The following is a 24404-nucleotide window of genomic DNA, read 5'->3' as shown; positions in this document are numbered from 1 at the left end:
AAACTGAGGCCTGGAGGGACCTTCCATAAGGCCTATAATACAGGGCCTACTGATGATTGGAAAGATGAACAACAGTTCAAAGTGCCATTTTCAAGGTTAAATGAGTGAACAGCAACTAGAAGAGTGCAGTGCTTCCCTCTTGCTTTTTATTATCTCTTTGCACCTCTTGTGTTCACTCCGCAGCCTCCTGTTCTCTCAATTATGCTGTTATGATGAATAGACAGAATGCAGTGAGGAGCCAGTGTAGCCTGCTGACTGATATTTATAAAGAAATACCTGTTTTCTTACAAGCATTAGTAAAGCACTCTTTGCAAGCAGAGTTTTCATAAGTTTGTGTTGTCAAGGAGCCTTATCAGCCAAAGTTCAACTTCCCATACTTGAAGGGGGGAAATGTGGAACTTGTCAAGCACTGTTCATACCTGGGCAGTTGTCTCTATCAAAAGACAACCATTGACTTAGAGTCGCCGGATCAGGTGCACCAACTCAGCATTGTACAAATGATGCCGTTGCATGTTAGACAATGGTGATCTTTGAGACACAGCAGGTGACGGAGTGTACAGACCAGTTGTCAGCACCACTCTTCTATACTGCAATGAGACCAAACTGTGTATTAGTAACACACAAAAGCAATATCGAAATTCACAATCATTATGGCGCAGAAGGAACCCATTTTCCCATCATGCCAATGCTGCATTTTGCCACATTCTCTGAATTTAATGGGAGGACAGTCAAACAAACACAAGTGTCTTTCATGAAACTGGTTCCACAAGCATTCAATTAAAATTCCTGCAGAGTAAACAGCAGTGATGTTTCGATGGCTGAAAAGCATCCCCACCTCCACGTTGTGTTTTCTCAACTTTGAAATGGCCAGCAGTCCACAGGAAGATAAAAAGTGTTTCCAAAACTTGCTGAAGCTCTTCTTGAAGTGCAGCAGCATTGACGTTAATGATTGGAGTTTGCTACTGAACATTTACTATGGTGAAAACTTCAATAAAACTGAATCAAGCTTAGGGTCCAACCACCATAATGATGAGGCAGACTGGTGACCAAGAAGGACAGACAAGGAAGAAAACACTGCCACATGCCAAAGATATGAGTATAAAGAATTGGCTTGTTGAGTCACACTAAGACCCATGGTAGAAAATTGCAAGCCTGAGGAAATGTTGTCTGTGAATTGAGGGACAGCCAATGATGATTGAGGTACAGTAATTTTTGAGTTCATGACATTAATCCATTTAAAAAGGGGCATTTCAGCAAAAAGGGGTTTGAACACCAGTGGTTTACAAAGTAAAAAGCTTTAGGACGAACCAGTCACTGGCTTTTCAACAAAACGGTGTTGTATATGGATCACGAGATTTCTTTGTCAACTGCTGGATGGTCTCTTGGGTCAGGTTTGGGGGGTGAGTTTTAAACCAACCAAGGAAGGCCTGAAACAAGTCAAATTTTTTTACCACTGGAAACCAAATCGCCAAGTCCAAATAACATGCGTACATTTAACTGAGAAATCAGCTAGGGGCAAAGTATTTTTGATTTAGTGCTATGTTGAAACAGGGTTAATTAATAATCTATGATAAAGGTCGGCCTCTCACCTGTACCTTTTATGTTGAATCCCAAATAAAAAGAATAATTCTCTCTCACCCTTGCCTTTGTACTAGTATAGTTCTCATTTCTAGTTTTGAAATATCAAGGGACTCATTTGAAAAACAGACAAGAGGTTTAACATCAACTGCCAAATCCAGCTTGACCATTTAGTGTTATTGGGTCTTGCTCGTATATTTGCGAAAGCTGCTCATGATTTCCGGATCATCCTGGAATGCAAAGGTAATGCCTAGCTTCTTTGGTATATCATAGAACATAGAACAGTACAGCACAGAACAGGCCCTTCGGCCCACAATGTTGTGCCGACCATTGATCTTCATGTATGCACCCTCAAATTTCTGTGACCATATGCATGTCCAGCAGTCTCTTAAATGACCCCAATGACCTTGCTTCCACAACTGCTGCTGGCAACGCATTCCATGCTCTCTCAACTCTCTGTGTAAAGAACCCGCCTCTGACATCCCCTCTATACTTTCCACCAACCAGCTTAAAACTATGACCCCTCGTGCTAGCCATTTCTGCCCTGGGAAATAGTCTCTGGCTATCAACTCTATCTATGCCTCTCATTATCTTGTATACCTCAATTAGGTCCCCTCTCCTCCTCCTTTTCTCCAATGAAAAGAGTCTGAGCTCAGTCAACCTCTCTTCATAAGATAAGCCCTCCAGTCCAGGCAGCATCCTGGTAAACCACCTCTGAACCCTCTCCAAAGCATCCACATCTTTCCTATAATACGGCAACCAGAACTGGACGCAGTATTCCAAGTGCGGTCTAACCAAAGCTTTATAGAGCTGCAACAAGATCTCACGACTCTTAAACTCAATCCCCCTGTTAATGAAAGCCAAAACACCATATGCTTTCTTAACAACCCTGTCCACTTGGGTGGCCATAGCGCAAACAGTTTTCTAAACTTTCTGTCCAGTCTCCCCCTAACAATAAGAGCAAGTTGCTCATGGATCTGTCACAAGTACCAAAACCAACTGATGAGCTGCCTCCATCCCTTCCCTTACCTATCAGGTTAAAATTCCTTTAGATCCTCCCCTTTTCCTGGCCTTGAACGCCTATCTTCATCGAATTTCTCTCCTACGCCCTGTCATGCACTTTTCAAGTTCCTCTTGTGCATGAAACACATTTCCTGCTTTTTCAACACTATTCCCCTCTGCTATCTACCTAACCTCCTCTCCTAATCCTGTATTAGCCAAACTCATTGGTTCTCTTTCTTAAGATGTTTCTCATTTGCAAACTCTTGATGTCCCTGGCTCTCCTGCATTTACAATGCAGCATTCTGCAGCAGCAGTAATCTGAGGACTAATGTTCAGGCACTCTTTCCTTAATTCAATGACTCAATGGTGTCACTAAGTCCCAAAGTAACAATCTCTTTGCTTGTAGAAGGATCCACTGCTAAAATGTGCCCTACTTGATTATTATACTCGTAGAAAGGCAAGGGTGAAAGAGAATTATCCTCTTTATTGGGGATTGGATATAAAAGGTGTAGGTGAGGGGCTGTCCTTTATTGCAGATTATTAATACTCTTCTAGCATTTTAGCCATATAGCAGACCAACTTCTGTGTCAGTTACAACCCAAAAATTAAACCTATCTGCTTCCTTACAGTACAGTTTGTCTATTATCACTGTAGTAACATTACCCTGACTGAGCTTCTCTGCTACTGAAACCCTCCATCATTCCTTTGTTACCTCTAGACTTTACAGTTCTAAAGTATGGGACTTTTTCTTGCACTAAGCTGTTATAAAATGCTAAAACAAAATAAAATGAAGAATTATGGATGCTGGAGAGCTGAAGCAAACATAAACAAAGTGCTGGAGAAACTCAGCACATCTGGCAGTATCTCCGGCGAGAAAAACTAAGTTTACATTTTAAGTCCGGTGAAGAAGTGTCACAGGACTTGAAATGTTAACTCTGTTTTTCTCTCCGCAGTGCTGCAGCATTTTAGTCTCTGTTTTAAAACCTTAAGGTTTGCCATCTTGCTATTGTATTAAAAGTTGTAAAATCTTCTGTGGATCAGGTTTGTTGCCTGTCTGGCTTCCAGTCTTCATTAAAACTTCAGTTGGGTAGATTTGGTCTGGAAACAGATCCCTGAGATTTAATCCCACACCCAACCCAAACTTGCCCATCTTTCTTACAATAAATCTAAGTGTCAGGCCCAGATTTTTGCTGAGTCATGAAGAATCTGTGAAGCTTTCAAAATCGTAGACAAACCCAAAATTACAAGTCTCTTCCCTCCTTTTCTGGTAGAAACTATTTTGCAGGCTGTGGAAGAGAAATGGGATAGGACATGTCACATATGAGAGAAGTCTTAACTCAATACTGAACTCAAACTAATCTCATTTGCATGGTCATGCTCTTGCTCTCGCTGTCACTCACATAGCTCAACCTGCAGTGTGGAAATTGTGAATTTTTAGGATAGATTGCTCTAAGTGAGCTTCTTTTCTAATCCCACTCCTCCTCACTTCCTGACAAATTCAATTTCCAGTTAGGTTTCAGTAACGAGAATAGCTTTCTTCAGTCAACAACAAATATCCTGGTTATTACAAAAAACAAACTAACTTAAATAAAGATGCAAAGATTATTGACAAACAGTTTGGTTTGTGCAAGATATTTCTATTTATTTTTCGAAACACTAACATACCCACTACCTCTCCATTCCAGTCACCTTTGCCATGTATGTTTTTCTTTCAATTTGACACTGTCCTAAATTCCCTGGTTAACCATTGTTAGCTTATCCTCTTCCTAGATTCCTTCTTTCTCATGAGGCGATATGTTTTCTTTGAGCCTTGAAATGTTTTAAAAATATCTGCCATTTTTCTGCAACTGTCCTTTGATGCTAAACTTCTTTTTCATCCACTCCAGATAGCTCTGCCCGTATTCCTTAGTAATGATCCTCATTTAAGCTTCGCACTGTTGTTTACTCCCTTTCAAGCTGAATGCTAAATTCTGCCATGTTATGATCCACTCTTTCCTGGGGGATCTTTTACTATGAGATCATTTAATAAATCTGCCTCGTTACACATCAGCAAATCCAAAATAGCCTGATTCCTGGTTGGATCTACAACTTTATTGTTGGAGGAAACTCTCCCCTATATCCTCAATGAATTTCTTCTTGTGACTATCTCAGCCAATGTGACTATCTCAATCTGTATGATGATTAAAGACGTCATGATTAACTTGCTGCTTTTTTTACATGCACTCATCATCTCCTGATTGTTTTGCTCTCTGTTATGAATCAAAAATTGTTTTGTTTGATTAAGTAGATGAGATTTAAATGTTTTGAGTGGTCTTTCATGAAAGCTGGTTTTATTTTCATATAGCAGTGGCTACCAAAGGTATTTTGAACTGTATTCTATCTCAACAACATTCCTGAAGTCTGCTGATGGTATGTGGTAGTGTCGTTGGGGTCATGGATTAGCAGTAACTTGGCATCTGGTTTGGAAGTGCGAGATATGCAAGATAGAATGTCAATATTAAGGGATGCAAGTCTAAAATTCAATGAGACAACTAAGGCAAGATTCCAGAAGATCAAGATGACCCTCTTAAACTACCTCTCTTGGCACTCAAATGACCCTGTGGCCACCTCTGATTTTCGCCTCGGGAAGGTGACCCTGATTCTTTTAAGTCCCTACCCCAATGAGTAAAGATTGCTCAGCTGTGGTGAGTTGGGAAACTTTCTGATTCAAATTACCCACCACAGGACTGAAAAATTGTGCCTTAATGTCTGATTAGAATGGTACGGTTTTATTTACAACCAAATACGCTCCGTTGCTTTTCAAAGGATTCTTCAAACGTAATCTGCATGACACCTGGAAACCAACTTCTAAAATTGCAAATGATAGAATCTGCCAATAATGTGGAAGGAATTTGGCTCTGGTCTCCACTTCTAACATTAATGTTGGAATATTGTTCTAAACTTAACTTGTAAACACTTGTCTATCTGAAGTGATGCTTGAAAATTTTATACAGAATCCTTCAAAAATTTAATGACGTTCTAACATAACTGTTTGCAACAGCATTATAATATTTATCTATTAATCAAGCTTATTTAAATTTTTTGTATTAACTCTCAATTAGGAGACAATTATCACTAAGTACTGATGTACACCATCAGCCTGAAATTACCACAATATCTAACAGCTGATTTTTCAGCTAGCTCATTCACTCAGATTTTCCACTAAATTTTTCATTAGACCTACGGTAATTAGATTTCTCTTTTTAATTAGCATCTCCAAAGAAACCCTGAAAGGTAGGAAGAAGTCGGACTACTATCTGAACAAGGGCAATACACTCATTTTAACAAACACTACTCTGAATGTGATAAGGCTTGTTGGTGAGTATGAAAACTTTGAGATAAGAGTAATTGTATTAGTAATGAATGTCATTGACATACAATGGTGTCCTGCCCCCACAGCACCTTACACTTGTCCAACACTCTACACAACTCAGTCCAGCCTGCCTCGGCAAGTTGCCTTAGCCATGGGTTTTTGTGCTGTCCAGCCCTCTCTCTAATTTTCTGTGCCTTTCTTTCTATACTTGCCCATCCAACCTCACAGTTTATGGCAGAGCCTGAATTATCTGGGGCATCTGAATCCTTGTCTAGCCCTTCCTCTTCTGTTTCTGAAAGTTTTCTCAACACCTAGCTGGTAGGTCAAGTCTTTGATTTGCTAATTAAACCTCTTGAACGCTCTTGCAAATTTGACCTGTCCTTCCTTTGTGAAGTCTCCATGGCTGTTTTCATCGTGCAGGTTGTAAATTGTCATCTAATATTCAGGGTTTGCTGTCCTAAATAAAACAAGCAATTAACACAATGATGGGTGCTATTAATCGAATTAGGAGTGAAATAATTTGGTGGAACTGGAAGCTGAACTTGCATGTTATGAGTTTCCTTTTTCTAACATGATCTGCTAATATTTATTTCTTGTATTTCTTTTGGAGTGATGCTTTATTTATAATGAATTCTGATATGGTGCTGTGTTTTTTTAAGAACATCCAGTTGTTGAAAATGTTAAAGATCTTAAGATCTAAAAGTTGAGTCGTCATCAGAATTCTATGTAGACATTAAAATTAGTCACTTATTATCAGGAACGTCATAGATTTGAGATCAAAATACTGCAGATGTTGTAAATTTAAAGCAAACAGAATGCTGGAGGCGTTCAGTGTTTAACAGCATCTATGAGAAAGAAATGTTTCAAGTCTAGTGTGAATTTTCAGACTCTGGGGTGTCAACCAATAACTAGTAGCATGCCACCAGGCACAGTGTTGCGGGCCATAATTATTTACAATATTTATTAATGACTTGGATGACAAAACTGAATGTATAGTAGCCAAGTTAATGAATGCCACAAAGAAGTAGGAAGGCAAGTGGCGTTGATAACACAGAGAAATAAACAGGTCGAGTAAGTAGGTAAATATGTTGCAGATAGATACAATGTTGGAACATACGAGGTTGCACTTTGGCAGGAAGAATAACAGAGCTGAAAATTATTTAAATGGAGAAAGACCACAGAACGCAATAGGACAGAGGGCTTTGGGAGTCCTCATGCATGAAAAACTAACATCCAAGCTTAGCAGGCAGTAGGGAAGGCAAATGGAATGTTGGCTTTTATTTTGGAGGTATTTGAGTATAACACTAGGGAAGTTTTGCCAAAAGTACACAACGCACCAGTTACAACACAGCTGCAATACTATGAACAATTTTGGGCCCCTTATCCAAATAAAGATATAATGCATTGGAGTCTGGGCCAGAGGAGTTTCAACAAGCCTGATTCCCCAGGTATGGCGGGACTGTCTTATAACGACAGGTTGATTAGATTGGGCCTGGATTCATTGGAATTTAGAAAAAATGAGACACAACCTTATTTGAACATAGAAGATTCTTAGAGAATATGATAGTAGATCTGGAAAAGTTGTTTCCCCTTATGGAAGACTCTAGGACAGTGAGCATAATCTCAGAATAAGGGGTTACCCTTTTTAGACTCAGATGAGGAAGAACTTTGTAAAATATAGCGAGTCTGTGGAATTCTTTACTGCAGAGGGCTGTGGACGTCATTATGTATTATTCAAGGCGAAAACAGACTTTTAATCTATAGGGGAGTTGGGGCTTATAGGGAAAATACAGGAAAGTGGATTTGGGGAGTATTAGATCAGCCATGATTTTGTTGAATGGTGAAGCAGACTCGATGGGCTGAATGACCTACTTCTGTTTTGCTTTTCTCATAGTAATTCAGATGTTTGACATTTTAAAAAAACTGAAGTTCTATGAGTAGACTCGTACAGCCACTTAGCCTGCTGCGCTATTGAGTTAGTCCATGGTTTAACTTTCATACCAACTCTAGTGTCCTATCCTTATCCCCACACCCTCAGATTCTCTTCATGCTTAGAAATCTAGCAACGAGAGAACTTCTGCAGACTTTTTGAACCAGAGAATTCTGAATGTTCACAGTGCTCTGAGTAAATTAAGTCTTCCACAACATTTTCTAACCTATTTGAGGAGATAAACATTATGAATGGACAAACTTGTTCACCAATCCAAAATTAAATTTGATAGTGTTGGGCACAATGCTGATTCATTACTATTGGTCCAGGCTATAATGTACAGTCTCAGCTTTCACTATCTTCTAAGGAGATTATTTTGTACAGCAACTGTTCCACTCCCCAGTCTAAAGAGCAGAGGATAGCGAACAACAATTTTATCTATTTTGTTCTGTTCATTGAAAGATGGATTACCAGAAAATCTATTCTGTTTCAAAGATTGAGACATACACATTGCTCAGTTGCTCATACACAAAAAAAAGCAGCCTTAAAAATACAGTGTGTCCTGTAAGGTGCCATTTTAGATTTTAAAGTCAAGTTCTGTCATGGAATTTGAACTTGGAGTTTCTTCACTTGGGTAAAAGATACCAATAAGTGAGTAAATAGCACCAGCAACCAGTAGTCTTAAAACTTGTTAATTCATCTTTGCTGCTGATAGTTTCTTGAGTTGGTCATATCAGTTGTGTCTTCACCAGAATGGTGGAAGTTACTGCATTGCCTTTTAATCTATTTGTACAAGTAAGTACAATGAAGATGTTAACTGAAGAACATCACTTGTTGTCTGGGTAGGATCTTAATCTTACATGCACGTTTGTTTTTGTAATCTTTGCAAAAAGATAGAATCAAAATAAAAAAACAGTTACGATCAAATTCTTTTTGTTCCACTTGTAAAATGCTGTCTTTGTGTCATAATATAAACATTACTTGGCTCATTATACCATGGTACCCACTTTGTTGGGCCATTTTGACTGATTTCAACCTCATTTAAAGTGAAAGCTCCTTTGTTCAGACTTTTGCTGCCTAACGGCCTGTGCAGTAGCATGTTTCTTTCCGTAAATCATTTTTCCTTTTTGCATGCTCCTCTCCAAAGATTTTAGAAACTTCCAACACAATAATGGAGTAATTTAGTAATTCTTACATGAAACTAGCAAATCACTTATTTGCAATTAATGATGAAATGTCAAAAGTAGTTAATTAGCATCTAAACTACCAATTCCCCCTCACTCACATTTTACTGACGAGAATGTATTAGTCTTAACACAATAAGCAAGGTAGTACTTTTCCCCCCAAATACTTTGAGAATTGGCCCCAAGATCGTGAGCAATGAAGCTTCTCACAACCAGTTATTTTTAAAAGTAATTTTTTGTTCAACACAGAAGCTCTACAACAGTTATCTCAACTTATTAATGCTGCAAGAGATTCATTTTGTCATTTCAAGATAACTAATCTTCTGAAATTTAAAGTTGTTAAAACTGCACAAGCAAGAAACTATTGTGCAGCAGGTCAAGAACTCAAGACACCACTTAAGGAAAATTTCCAAAAATAAATGTTAAAACAGTTGCAAATTACGTTAATGAAAATATTGAGTAGACGTTCAGTTTCTTGAGGATCTGTCCAAATCTTCATCCTGAGGCTATGCAATTTGAAAACCAGCCTTGGAGTAGGAGCTTGGCAGCTTTTGGGGTCAGGAGCAGTTGTAGATTTCACAATTTTGTGGTAGCGAAGTGATGGGTGAGGGCAAACTTCAACCCCTCAAATATAAAATATGTTGTTAGGCAATTGTTCTGGGAAGTTGAGAGACTGCATTAACTCCATCCAATCAAATTATGTCATGTAGTCCTGGGTGGTGGAAAAGAGGAGAAAGGTCATTGTCTTCTGAACAGCTAATTGTGTGCAACTTTACCTCTTGCAGTCACTTACTTCTCATTAGTACTCAGTGGTTCATCCTTTACTATAGTTAAGCAAAACTAAATTCAAAAGGACAATGGATTATTTCTATCCAGATAATCATGTCCAAGGATATGGGGGAAAATGCGGGAGATTGTCACTATGACTTTGCAGCTACAATGGGACAAATGGCCTCTTTTTATGATTAGTGTTTCGGTGAAATAGGCCTTCTCCTCTATGGAAAAAAGGTGCTGTTGTGGTGGGTGGTGTTCCTACCTCTCAGCTAGAAGATCTAGGTTCAAGTCCCATTTACCATGCGGTTGCCTCAAAATGTCTGCAGGTTGATTTTTTAAAAAAAATACGTAGAAAGGAGGATTGATGGCAGCACTGCTTGAATCATTAATATGTGATGTTGGTGCCACTGTACATGTAGCAAAGACTTCCTACTTTTGATGCAAAGCTTAATCTCAGAAATTTGATTCCTATGAAAGTAAATATGTCATTTTGCTGTGAAGTAAAATGGAGTCCAACATAATGACATGTTATGGGTGTATTTGAATCCTTATATCAGGATAATTTCTTTGTTTTAATTCTCTGTTCATTCAGCTGCAATCTAGGAATATTTTCTTTCCTAATCTGTACATCACTCTTTCCAGAACGGATGTGTAAATGTTAAATTTCCATTCATAGTAATCAAACTTCAAGGATACCACACTACATTTTTGTTTTGATGTTGGATATCTTTGAAATTCAATTCAGTGTGAAACTGTGCACTGCTTATGTCAGTCAGAATTGTCCTAAGGTTGTCCAGACTCCTTCCCTTTTGCCCGTTCAGCAGAAAAGAAACATTGTTTCTTTATTGGGATTTAATTGACAATTAGTGATACAGTTATGTTTTTACTCTGTACCATTAGTCATTCTGTTATCTTAATGGTTGTGAAATGAGCTTTAACTAACTATTATTTCATCATTGTTATTATTTAGTGTGTAGTTACTGTAAAACCAAACTGAAGTTACAGAAACTTATACGATTGTTTAAACATTGATTTTAAAAATGCATGTGGTGTTTAGTTTATTATTACCTTGAACAGTTTTATTAGCAAATGAAACAGTCATGTTTACGCCAGCAATGTTGCACAAATAACAGACATAAATGATGAATTAATGCACTGTTTAGTAGTTATTGAACACAAACCATTGGCTGGACATTAATTAACCATTGTTTTTCAAGCAGTGCTCTGGATTATTTATGTCCCTGTGTTTTATAAACATGTCTCATTACATAGCTTTAAAGAAGATACTCGTAATTTTGCTGCAAGTCCCTGTCCTGTGTTAGGGCTTGAGGCCAAAACAATTCTTACAGGTCAGGGCATGCAGCTATCTGACAGAAGAGCTGAGTTAATATTTGATACGCATGCTCTGAACCTCATTGGCCGAAATAAAACAATGCCTTGCTATTCCATATGTCAGCGACATGTTTGTATTAGTATTTACCAGGAGGAAATCAATCGACCCATTAAAGAACTGAGTAATTACCATTCATTTGTACTTGGCCTCCATCTTCAAATACTTAAACAGTTTTGCAAGTTTCAATTAAATTGGTGTTCGCCATCCCATCAAGCAGTGAATTTCAAATCTTACTGCTTTTTCATGGCAGAACACTTTGAGACCGTCTGCAGATCAGTTTGGATCATGGCACTGGCACTGTTTGACATAATTTTTTCTTTGTTGCAGTATGCCCTTGCTGATTGATGGAGAGTATCTATTTATTTACCAGAACCAAGTCCAGGGTGCACCAAGTCCTTATCAGAGTTGCTCTACATTGGTGCTAACAACAGTAGCAGACCATCCTGTAAAACACATGCAGTGGTGAATGGTCTTATGTCAATAGAGAGTTTGACTTTCAGGATCAAGAGGACAAGTGGGATGGTCAAGGATGTTGCATGAACAAGATGACTCTGGATGTTGTTGATAGCTTCACAAATCTTGGCTGTATAATCGCCAGCAATCTGTCGCTTGACAACAACACCTGCGTCACAAATTTGCAGTTGTTATGAGTAAGAGTATTTGGGACAGCAGCAACCTGACTGAGAGTCCACCAAGCCTGTGCCCTGTACATGCTTCTCTATATTAATAACACCTGGGTGACCTGTGCTCAGCATGAGTAAAAACTGAATGGTTTCTGCCTTCTCTGCCTTGGATATATCTGCAGCATTTCTTGGCTGAACGACAGGCTGGACTTTATTCTCTGGCAGATTTGAAGGATGGTAACTCTAAATCGCTCGGGAAGCTTGTATGATCTCCTGTGATTGAGTTGCCTGCACCAGCTCTCGCCACAATTAGATCAGCTACAAAGATAACCTTAGGTAGCCCGCCTGTAATGGGCTGATTGAGGTCCTTAACTGGGCTATTAATTTCTTGTTAAAAGCCTCACTGCAGGATTGTGGAATTGTTGAATTCACAAGGAAGATATTCTACCTGTGATGTCCGTCCCAATTCCTTGAATGTGCAATTCACTTCGTACCATTCACTCTTTATCCCACAATGTTCCTTATTTGATAAGTCTAATCGTCTTATGAAATGCTTCAAATGAACCTACCTCCACCACACTCGGGCCAGGAATACCAGATTTTACCCACTTATTTCATAGAACCCTGACAGTGTGGAACAGGCCTTTCTGCCCAATGAGTTCACATTGATCGTCCGAGCATCCCACCCAGACCCATGCCCCCATAATCCACCTAATCCACCCATCCCTGAACACTAAGGGCAACTTACTATGGCCAATCCACCTAATCTGCACATCTTTGGGCTAGGGGAGGAAAGTGGAGCACCCAGAGAAACGCATGCAGACACAGGGAAAACGTGCAAACTTCTCACAGGCAGTTGTCTGAGGGTGGAATCGAACCCAGGACCCTGGCAGCAGTGCTAACCACTGAGCCTCCCCAAGAATATGGGTTGTTGTGAAAGATTTTTCTGCTGTCACTTTTGCTTAATTTACCAGTTCATTTATGCATGTGCTGTCACCTCTCCACGTATACAACTGAAAACTGTTTCTCCCTTTCTGCATTGTCCATAAAGTACACAATTTTGATAATCTTTGTCAAGTCTCCTTTCATCCTCCTTCCCTTCTGCACAGTGAGCTTATCGCTGGATCATAACTTATTGAGTATCCATACCGTTGCTTCATGGACACTTGTCAGTGTAAATTGATGCTGAAACTGGGAAATAGTCACTTACAGCAGTAACCTCGGAAGGCTGAATGTTTGGCAGGGCATTAGAAGAGGTGAGCAGGAAGAAAAATCCTCTTTTGAAGAATCATCTAGACCTGACATGTTAGCTTGCTCTCTGACCAAGGATGCTGCCTGACCCACTATGATCTCCAACCTTTGTTGGTTTCAGTACAGATTCCAGCATCTGCACTAATTCACTCTGACGAAAATCTTATCTGATTGCAAAGAGGGTCTTGACAGTACAGAGGACAGTGAATCATAGACTTTGCCAGCCCACTGCTGTCTTCTACAGCAAATGTAGCAGAGACTGCCAAGCCAGACTGGGACTCCTGAAACCTGAGCCTCTTCAGGTGATGCTTAACAAGTTGACCACCGCAGTATTAATTCATTGTCTTTTGAAATGGAAGACTGGAAAATAAACATTTGTTTTGCCTCATTGTAGGGAGGACACGTTTAGGGAAAAGAATGAAGCAGTACAGATGGAATTTAAAAAGTTAGGCAGAAGATTTAAAAAAAAAACTTTAAAGTAGTCATTTCTGGTTTACTCCCAATGCCAAACTCAAAGGAAGGAATAAAAGGTTAAAGGAGATAAATCAATGGCTGAAGAGCTGGTGTATTGTTCAGGGATTCATGCTTTTGGGCAATTAGAATGACTTTTAGGATAGAAAAGACCTGTTCAAAAAGGTTGGACCTAAATTAAACTGGAAAGGGACCAATATCTTTGCAGGGAAATTAGCTCATTCGATTAAGGGAGACTCTATACTGACAGAGGACAAATTCTAAGTAGCAATGTAAATGGAAGGATTGATGACATAGGTTCTGAATGTGAGGAGAGCATGTCAATTAAAAAGAAAGACAGAGTCAAACTGTGTAGTAACTCTGAAGAACTAAATTGCACTTATTGCAAGTAAGGCTAATGAACTCGGGCACATTTTAAGGACATGGGATTGCGACGTCATAGCTATTACAGAAACTTGGCTGAGAGGTAGACAAGACTGGCAGCTCAGTGTTCTAGGTTTCAGATGCCGTAGGAAGGATAGACGAGGCAAGAAAGGGGGTGGCGTTTTTGATTAAGGAATACATTACTGCTGTAACTAGGGAAGATATTTCTTAAAAAAAAAAACCATCCAGTGAAAATATTTGGACAAAAATTATAATTAAGAAACGAATAATCACTTTGATGGGATTATACTATAGACCCCACACCAGTAAAAGAGAAATTGAGAAACAAATATGTAGGGAGATCTCAGATATATGTATGCATAATAAGATTGTAATAATTCATTTTCCAAACATTGACTGGGACAAGCATAGTGTTAAAGGTTTGGATGGTGAAGAATTTGTCAAGTGTGCTCAAGAAAATTTTCTCTTTCAAAATATGGATGCTCATGCTAGAAGAGGAGCAAAACTAGACTCTTTTTTTGCAGTAAGGAAGGGCAGGTGACTAAGTAATAAGGGAACACTTTGGATGTAGTGATCATAATTTTATTAGTTTCAATATGATTATGGAAATGGATAAGTCTTCCGTAAAAGTTAGTTTTTAATTGGAGTAAGGCAAATTTTAATGGAATGAGTCAGGAATCTTGAACAAAAGTTGAGTAGAGTAGATTTTTTTCACAGGTAAAAGGACATCACAAGTGGGAGGCATTCAAGAGTGTGTGTGTTCAGGGGCATTTTGTTCCTTTTTAGAAGGGCAAGGCGGGTAAGAGTAAAGAACAGTGGATGCATAAAGATATTGAGGCTCTGGTCAAGAAAACAACATTTATTTTGGATATCAACAACTTGATTTAGTTGAATCTCTTAATCAATATAGAGTGTAGGCGTATTCTTAAGAGAGAAAGCAGGAAGGAATGAGGGGGTATGAGAACCTTGTCTGCCAATGCTAAGAATGATCCAAAGAGATTCTACAAATCCCATTAGATCAGGTCCCAAAGAAGGTAACGAGACAGTGGGTAGGGTCTCTTAAAGATCAAGGAGGTCATCTTTGTGTTGAACCCCAGGAGATGGGAGATATACTAAATGAATATTTTGTCAGTTTTTACTGTGGAGAAAGAAATGGAGTCTAGAGAACGTAGAGAAATGAACTTTGATGTTTTAAAAACAATTCACATAACAGAAGAGGAAGGTCGGGAACTCTTGGAGAATATACAGAGGGTGGTTCTTGTGTCAGTCGAATTTCCTGAGGAAGTGATAGATGTGAGTACAATTACAATGTTTAAAAGGCAATTGGTTGGATACACGAACCGGAATGATTTGGAGGGATATGGGCCTGGAGCAGACAGGTTTAAGACTAGTTTAGTTTGGGATTATGTTTGGCATGGACTGGTTGGACTGAAGGGTCTGTTTCTGTGCTATATGACTCTATAACTCTGTTATCTTTGCTTTTGTGAAGGACCTTAATTCTGTGCCCTCTGGATCCTGGCCCACCTCTCCACCACCAACACTTCAAATCTTTTGTGATTTTAAATACCTCTACCATATCTCCACTTGGTGTTCTCTGTTCAGTAAGGAGCAAGCCCATTTTTCCTCTCTACTCGTGTGGTTGTAATACAGTATGCATGGAATTATTCTTGGAAATCTGTGTTTCTCATGAGTTTTTTTTGCTATTAAGTCAGTGTTACTGAATAAAAGAGAGAAGTAATTCTGAAAAATTGTTCGTTTCTTTATACCCAATTATTTTTGTTTGTAATTTCCTTTCATTTTGTTTCTAGGAAAATACATGCAAATGATGAATATTCTGAAGCCAATTGCTTTTGATGTTATCCACTGTATGTCACAACTATTTGACTATTACTTGTATGCTGTATATACGTTTTTTGGACGAGAGGACATGGTAAGTTCTGAAGTCTATAGTAATTCTTAAGTTCGCTCACAGATATCAGTATTCTAACAAACATCTATGTGGTTTCATATAATGCATTTGGTGTATTAGCAGATCCAAAGGCACATCATGGGAGCAATCTGAAGAAGCAGGAAAGTACTATGGATGCTGGATATCCGAAATTAAATGTAATTTAAAATCTGAAATTAACCTGGAAATACTCAGTATCTGTGGGGTGAGAAGGAGTTGACCCTTCAGTTTACAATCATGAATCCCATGAAAAGCCATGACGTGAAGTATCAACTCCATTTGCCCTCCACGGATGCTTGCCTGGCCTGTTCAGTATTTCGAGTATTTTCAGTTTTTATTACAAAGCCAGGTCTCTTGCTGAGCTACATAAGGAGCTGTGGGAATAATCAAGCAATAGTTGGTTGAAGAAAGAAGCTTTAAAAGACTTCAATGAAGGAAAAACAGCACAAGGTTGGAGAGGTTTAGGGAGGGAATTCCAGAACTTAGGGTCTTGACAGCTTAAAATATAGCCACAAGGGATGGAGCAGTTAATATGGAATGTTCAAGAGGCTAAATTTGTATGAATGGAAAAGTCTGAGTGTTGTACAGTTGGGCAAGAACATAAACAATAATGAGGGCCTTGGCTGAAGGCAGATTTGTAATCCGGGATGAGAATTTTAAAATTGAAACATTGCATAACAGAGAACCAATAACAGGTCAGCAAGCCGTAGGGTGTTGGCTGGACAGACTTGATGCAAGTTAGAACAGAGTTGGCAGAGTTTTGAATGACATCTCAAATTAAAGGAAGCTAGTATGTGAGTAGCCTGATTGGTGTGTTGGAATAGACTTAAGGTTTTAAAAAAAAGACAAAAGCACAAATTAAGATTTTAAGCAGCAAATGAGTTTGAGGTAGGACAACATCAGGTAATAGTATGAAATAAGAAATTGGCCAACCGAATGATGATACACATAAGTACTTGGTAGCTCATTTTGGACAAACATGATGCCAGTGTTGTCTGGTTCAGTTTTAGATTGTTGTTAAGAGAGGGATGAGCCAGTGGCTAGGCAATGGAGTTTGCAGTGGGTATCAAAGATAATGAATGGCTTTAGTCTTCTCATGCATTCAAGAGAAAGCTTCTGTTGATCACTGAATCTCAGACAAGTGATCTGACAATTTTAGAGATAATACTTAGTTACGTGAGAGGTGGTGAGATAGAGATAATACTTAGTTACGTGAGAGGTGGTGAGATAGAGATAATACTTAGTTACGTGAGAGGTGGTGAGATAGAGATAATACTTAGTTACGTGAGAGGTGGTGAGATAGAGCTAAATATTGTGGAAATTGAAGCTATGTTTTCAGATAATATTGAGGTGAAGGAGGTAGCTATGAAACCAGAGGTGATGTTATGGAAGTTGGAAAAGAATTTATTGCAGGTGCTGCTTTGGTTTCATTTAGATATGAATGCAATGAAGCAGATAGAGTTCCTCCCATTTGATGATGGTTGAAAACTGTCAGCCAGTGGGGGATAGTGCAGTCCAGTATGTCAAAGGCTGTGTATACAAGGACAATTGGGAAAAAATGGTGGGCTGTGTAGTACAAGCATCAGTGAGGAGAACAACAGAGGTCTTGGGCAGGAGTGTCAAGGAGTGAAGGGACAAGTGGGAGCTAAGTAGAGAATCGAGCTGGCAAACTGCAGATAGAGGGTTAATATGTTATTATCAGTTGTTCAGTTACTAAGAGTGAGAAGATACTTGTTAGGTTCAAGCCCCCAATTCCAGTGCAAAAATCTCAAGTCAGGAATGTACACGTTTTCTTATGAGAAAGTGATAATCATTCAGCTGTTTGAAAATGGTAGTTTCATTAAATCAATAGACAATAGGTGCTGGAGTAGGCCATTCGGCCCTTTCCTGATCATGGAAAGCATTTTTAATTTCTTATGTCAATTACGAATATTTTCTAAAATCAAACAGCAGAAGAGTACAAAGAAACATTTATGCGTTGGTAACGTTTTGACTTTTTTCCATTTGGATTTTGAATACTTTGGTGGAGTCTGACAAACTTGTTCTTTATTTGGGCAAGGCCCTTTAGATTTTGAGGATGGTGTAAGTGAATTCATTCACAGGTGAAGTGTCTTATATAGTCTACATTCAAGGCTTTACTTTCTTGCAGTATGAATCCACAGGACTGGGACTCATTAGCAGCAGATTAAGAACCACATTGAATAGAATACAAGAGAGTCTTATTGATCTGGTAAGGAAATTATTCTCTGAAGTCTTGTTTTAGTTGAAATAGTTGCTAAAACAAAGCTCCAAAATGTACCTGAATTTGATAGCGCCCCTGCTGTGGAAGGTCATTTATCTTGGGGAAAGTTTTTTGGCACCTCTGTTATAACTAGGCAGACTGACATAAAAAGAATGATGTTGAGAATAAATGTTCTCAACTGGTATTTACCTAGAATAAGCTCTGTTTAAACATTAAATTAGTAGAAAAGTAGCACATGGGCTATATTTGCAATAGGCCAGAAGTGCAAATCCTCCCATTTAAAAATGCTACTGAGAAGGAATATTTGAAGAAATACGATCTTTGCTGAGCAGAATACCTGCCATCATTAGAAAGCCCTCATGCGATGTGATGAGAGTAAGAGAGGGTTTCATTTATGTAGCACTCATTGTGACCTCAGAATGTAACAAAACGTAGCCAATTAAGTATTTGCAAGGGCACTGTTGAAATGTTGGAAACACAGCCAATTTGTACACTTTAAGGCGACACTAATGACTTAAAAGTGAAAAAGAAAGACTTGCTTTATATAACACTTGTACAGCCAATAAATTATTTTCAACTATAGTCAGTATTGTAATGTAGGAAATATGACAGTCAGTTTGCTCACAACAAGCATCCACAAACACACGCACATAATGCCCAGGTAATCTGTTTCTGTGATGATTGAGGGAATAAGAGCTCTCTGCTTTTCTTCAGTATAATGCCAAGGGATCATTTGTGTCCACGAGAGCTGACAGGTGGGGTCTGTGTTTAATGTTTTGTCTGAAAGACAGCACCTCAGTCTGTACAGCACCCCTTCAGTACTGCATTGGAGTGTCAGTCATGATTTTTCTTTGCAGTCACTGGAATGGAACTTGAAACCTGAAACGTTGTGACTTTGGTAATGTGCTGCCAGCTGACCCCTGATAACCTGTCAATCTATCAGGAACTCCCTTGCTTTTCTTTAAATGAGTAATAGATGATCTACTGTAGTGACATCGAGTCATACGGCATGAAAACAGATCCTTCAGTCCGACTCATCCATTCAGACCAAGTTTCCAAAAACTCAACTAGTCCCACTTGCTTCTGTTTAGTCCATACCATTCTAAACCTTTTCTATTTGTGCACCTGTACAAATGTTTTTTCAATATTGTAACTGTATCTGCAACTATCTCTTCCTTTTGGCAGTTAATTCCACATTTAAACCACCTTCTGCATGAAAAAGTTGCCTATCAGGTCCCTTTTAAATCTTTTTCCTGTCACCTTAAAAAATGCCCCCAAGTTTTGCACTCCCCAGTGTAGGGAAAAGACCTTTGCTATTCACCTTATCTGTGCCTTTCATGAATTTATAAACCTCTTTAAGGTCACCCCTCAACCTCCTACACGCTCATGAAAAATGTCCTAGCCTCTTTTCAAAACTTAAACCTTCCAGTCCTGGCAACATTCTGGTGAAACTTTTCTGATCCGTGTCTCCAATTTAATAACATATCTGGATGACCAGAACTGTACATGGTATTCTAAAAGTGGCCTGACTGATGTCATGTACAATGTCAATGTGGCATTCAACACCTATCTTTGATTGCCTGAGTAATGAAGGCAAGTGTGCTAAATGCCTTCTTAATTACCCAGGTCTTCCTATGTAAGAGTATAGATGGGATGCCCGTTACTATTTCCTCAGAATACTTGTAGCTCAGATAGTGCAACACACCTTTAGTCATGTGCTGGTGTCAATTTAGACATGGTGCTCAAATTTCTGAAATAGCACTGCACGTTGTCATTGGTCAGAGCATGGAGAACAGGAGTTAGGACATCATCTTACAGCTGTACAACGCATGTGTTGGCCACATTTGGATACTGCATACAGTTTTGGTCACCCTGCTCTCAGAAGAATGTTATTAAGCTGGAAAGGGTACAAAGAAGATTTAGAAGAATGTTACCGAGACTGGATGGCTTAAGTTATACGAAGAGGCTGGATAAGCTGCAACTTCTTTCCCTAGAAGATCAGAAGCTGAGGGGTGATCTTGTAGAGGCTTATGAAGTCATGAGGGGCATAGATAAGGTGACTAGTCCAGGTATTTTTGTCTGGATGAGGGAGTCCAAAACTAGAGAGCATAGGTTTAAGGTGAGAGAGGAAAGATTTAAAAGAGACCTGAGAGGCAACTTTTTCACAGAGGGTGGTGTGTGTATGGAACAAGCTGCCATCCAAATTAGTAGAAATGAGTACAGTTACAACATTTAAAAGGCATCTGGGTGGGTACATGGATAGGAAAGGTTTAGAGGGATATGGGCTGAAGGTGCATGGGACTGGTTCAGTTTAGGTTATCTGGTTGGCAACATCGAATTGGTCCAAAGGCCCTGTTTGCATGCTCAAACACACTGAGAACCATAATCTTCTGACTCAGGCAAGCTTTCAACGACGTGAAGCACAGCTGGCAGCAATAGAATGCTGTATTCCCGTACCCCATTCCTGCATTCAATATTAACTTAGAGAAACAAACAAATTCTCCCACATCCTTTGCCTCCATCACATCTGTTCTGATGATGCCCCCTTTGGTAGGGTGACTTCAGAAATGTCCACCTTTTCCTCAAACAAGAATTCCTCATTACTGTTGTTGACAGGTCTTTTGTCCTTGTCTGGCTCATCTTCCACCTTTCTGCCCTCACCTTTTCCTCCTACAACAGTGAAAGGGTCTGCTGGCCCTCACTTACACTACCAGCCTCCGCATCCAAAGGAATTTCAATATCAGACACATATTCCCCTCCCTCTTTTCTCAGCATTGTGCAGGGGCCATTCCCTCTGGAATGCCCTGGTCCACTTATCCTCCACTCCCAACCATCGCCACCCTCCCCCCTCCATCCCCCTCTTACGCACACACCCCCGTGGCACCTTCCCATGCAATTGCAGAAGGGCATAACACTTGCCCATTTACTTCCTCCCTCCTCACCGTCCAATATACCAGCCACACCTTCCAGGTGAAAGTACAATTTACCTGCTGTTCACTCAATCTGTTCACAATGTGGTCTCCTCTATATTGGGGAGGTGAAACACAGACTGGATGACCACTTTGCAGAACACCTGCATTCTGTCTGCAAAAATGACAGTGTGCTTCCAATTACCTTCGATTTCAACACACCACTATGTTGCCACACCAACATTTCTGTCACAGGCCTGCTGCCATGTTTCATGAAGCCTCAGCGTAAACTCAAAAGACAACATTTGATTTTCTACTTGGGGCTCCTACAGCCTCTGGGACTCCACATTGAGTTCAAAAACTTTGGAGCCTGATTCCATTCATGGGGTTTTTTCTAACCAGCCTCACACTCGGGGCTATTATCACATTATAGTTTGCTTTCAGTACACGCTACCCACTCTCTGCTACCCTCAATCTCATTATCACTAACTCACCTTCTCTTTTCTCTTAGCTTGCCATCCATAATCTCCTTATCATTCTTTCATCATTCTCTGGGCTCCATCCACAACTGTCAACTCACCTTTCCCTTCCACCACCCCATCCAGCCAAGTTCCCCGTCAGCATAAATACCAGTTTTCCCATGCTGCTATTAGTTCTGATGAGTCACTGGACTCGAAACGCTAACTCTGCTTTCTTCCCACATATGATGCCAGATCTGCTGAGGTTCACCAGCAATTTCTGACTTTGCATTCAACATTTAGTGCAAATTATAAGCAGTTTTAGTTTAGAAGAAATGTTACCGAGGCTTGCTTACTCAAACCGTTTCCATCTGCTTTAAATTTTATATGGGCAGAAAAGCCTGAAGATATATTGAACATGTATGAAACCCTTATTTTGGAATTAAAACCCTAAATTTCAGTCATTATGTTCTCTTTTAGGTTTAGATCTCCAACATCCACAATATTTTAAATAAAACCAAGAGGACTGCAGATGCGATAAATCAGAAACAAAACAGAGGTAGCTGGAAAAGCTCAGTAGGTCTGGCAGCATCCATGAAGAGAAATTGGAGTTCATGTTTCAGGCCCAATGCCCTTTCACCAGACCTGAAACGTTAACTCTAATTTCTCTCCACAGATGCTGCCAGACCTACTGAGCTTTTCACGCAACTTCTGTTTTTGTTTCTGATTTGCAGTATTTTCCTATACTGAATCAACTCCTTCCAATGATTTGCTGTCCACCTGCTTGTGCATGTTTGTCCACAGTATTTATGATGCACAAGGTGCAGTGTAAGAACTTGCCAACCGTAGTGACAGTTGAAATAAGGAAACATAGTGCAGCCAAAAATGTAAGCCAGATGGCTGAATTCCTACAATAATTATCTGCTGTAATGTTAATTTTGGATGGAAAAGACAGGTTCATTGTACTCTTTGGTTTAACATGATTGAAGCCGAAAAATCTTCAGTGATGTAGGTTGCTGTGGGACCCAAAAAGCCAAGACTGAATGCTTGATAAATGATCGCTAATTATAAAGCTGTTCCAGACTTGCTAGACATTAATACCAGACCTGATAATATAGGAAGTGATGGTATTCAGGAAGAAAAAGTTACTCCCAGCAATTGGTAGTTGCATAATCATTTATTTGAGCTGTTCCAACTGCAGGCTAAGAGCAAACTGTCTGTTGTCCATTTTCACAGTTGTTAGGCATTTTCACTTGGAGTAGTGACAGAGATGGGAGTCTAGATTTAACCCTGCTATGCCACCCAGCATTAGAGAGTATAACACTAGGGTGGACAAAATCATACAATTAAATGTAACTGCTGTGAACTCCATTTCTCTCCATCTGCACTAAATGGGGCTTCTAATAGTTCTAGCATTATGTATATTTATCTTTGAAATCTCTTCCTTCAGCTCCGTAATGCCTGTTTGTGATCTCCTCTTCACATACGTTTCTCTGGATATCTGTTGGTACTAATTTGTTGACTGTCTTCTTTTCTGCAATCTCTCTTCACTTGAAAACTGTTCTTTTTGTTGCCTTCTTTAAAGATATCCCACCTATTTCATATAAATTATTTTCATTTGCTGTCTAAATGTGATCCAGGCTTTTGGTTCTTCTGGTTTGATTCTGGTGAGACAATGATCTCCTGTGCAAGTCCCTACTCTTCTTAGTATTTCTATTGTTTGTGAAGGTAACACTGCAATTACTTGTTGACGTGATAATTTATTTTTCAGAACTTCACTTAATTGCCTAAATCCTGTTGCGATGGCAGAGAATGTTACTTTCTACACTCTATCTTGTACAAGTAAACTTTAAATATTTTTTAAAAATCATTTACACCTTTATGGTGTTCCACTGTTATGCCCTTTGCTGTCCTTTTTAATCATCCCTCTTTCATGTACTACTTCGAGTGAAGATTTCATCCACTAATAAACATTCTTTCCAACATGCATAGATATCCACTTGCCCTGAACTAATTAATCACAGTGGTTCTTGAATTCTATGGTTGCAATCACATGAATACTCCAAGCCATATTCTCTGCTTATATGGCAAACTTTTCTGAAATCTGATTTGTTGCTTTCCTCACTTGCAATCAGTTTTTTTTCAGGGGCTAGTCATATCTAGTGCTTTTCACTGCCCAGTGAGTCTCCACCTAATACTTGTCCTTAAAATCCCCTGTGCTTTCTATGTTGCTTCTGCTTTCTAAACTTCAAGCTAATCTTTAACCTCCTTAATCAACAGACAGTTTTCACAAGTTTTAGTTCAATTATTAAATTTAAATTTACCCTTCCTGAGTGCCTGTCTTGCTTTTAACTTTTCTAGTTTAAGTTTTATTTTTCTCATTTCTTTGTTGTTTTCACCTCTCTGAGTGCCCTTCTTTCCGTTTATCTCCATTTTGGTGAACATTAAGTCTGGTGCAGTCTGAGTTTACTTCATTCTTGTGTTTTGTTTAGCCATTCACCTGTTTTTAAAACATCGTGTTTTTGGTTCTGCACATCCAGTATTAGGATCAGGCTCAATCATCCTTTCCCTCTTCAAATAATACTAGACAAAGAAAAATCCCAAAATCCCGTCTACCTTGTGTAAGGCAGATAAAATGATGAAATAACGTGAACCTCATGATGGCAGTGAGTCACTTATGTTGGTTTAAACATTTGAATTACTGAAAGTGCCAATTTGTGTATTAAGAAAGATTGTAGTCTACGTCCTGCATTGATGATAATTCTTATACGAACTCATGCCTGGCATGATTTTTTTCCCACTTACTTGTAGATCAAGGGGCTGGATACCAGGCAGTGATGAGCACTGGTTCCTCCTGACCTGAACTTAGACATACTGACAAACCTTATTGCTGTTGTCCTGCTGA

General features: G+C 39.2%; 1 protein-coding gene across 1 annotated transcript in view; it reads left to right on the top strand.

The window, feature by feature from the left end:
- vps50 (VPS50 EARP/GARPII complex subunit) overlaps window positions 1–24404 on the top strand; it is a 164963-nt gene that overhangs the window by 114849 nt on the left and 25710 nt on the right. The window contains exons 20-22 of the mRNA XM_048557646.2: window positions 5831–5937; window positions 15751–15872; window positions 18040–18120. Of these exons, the coding sequence (XP_048413603.2) occupies window positions 5831–5937; window positions 15751–15872; window positions 18040–18120 (310 nt within the window). The remainder of the gene's footprint in view (window positions 1–5830; window positions 5938–15750; window positions 15873–18039; window positions 18121–24404) is intronic.

The sequence above is a fragment of the Stegostoma tigrinum genome, chromosome 2, assembly GCF_030684315.1.
Source record: "Stegostoma tigrinum isolate sSteTig4 chromosome 2, sSteTig4.hap1, whole genome shotgun sequence".
Taxonomy (NCBI): domain Eukaryota; kingdom Metazoa; phylum Chordata; class Chondrichthyes; order Orectolobiformes; family Stegostomatidae; genus Stegostoma; species Stegostoma tigrinum.
Note: the sequence above shows the minus strand (reverse complement) of the source record. Positions and strands in the feature narration are given on the sequence as shown.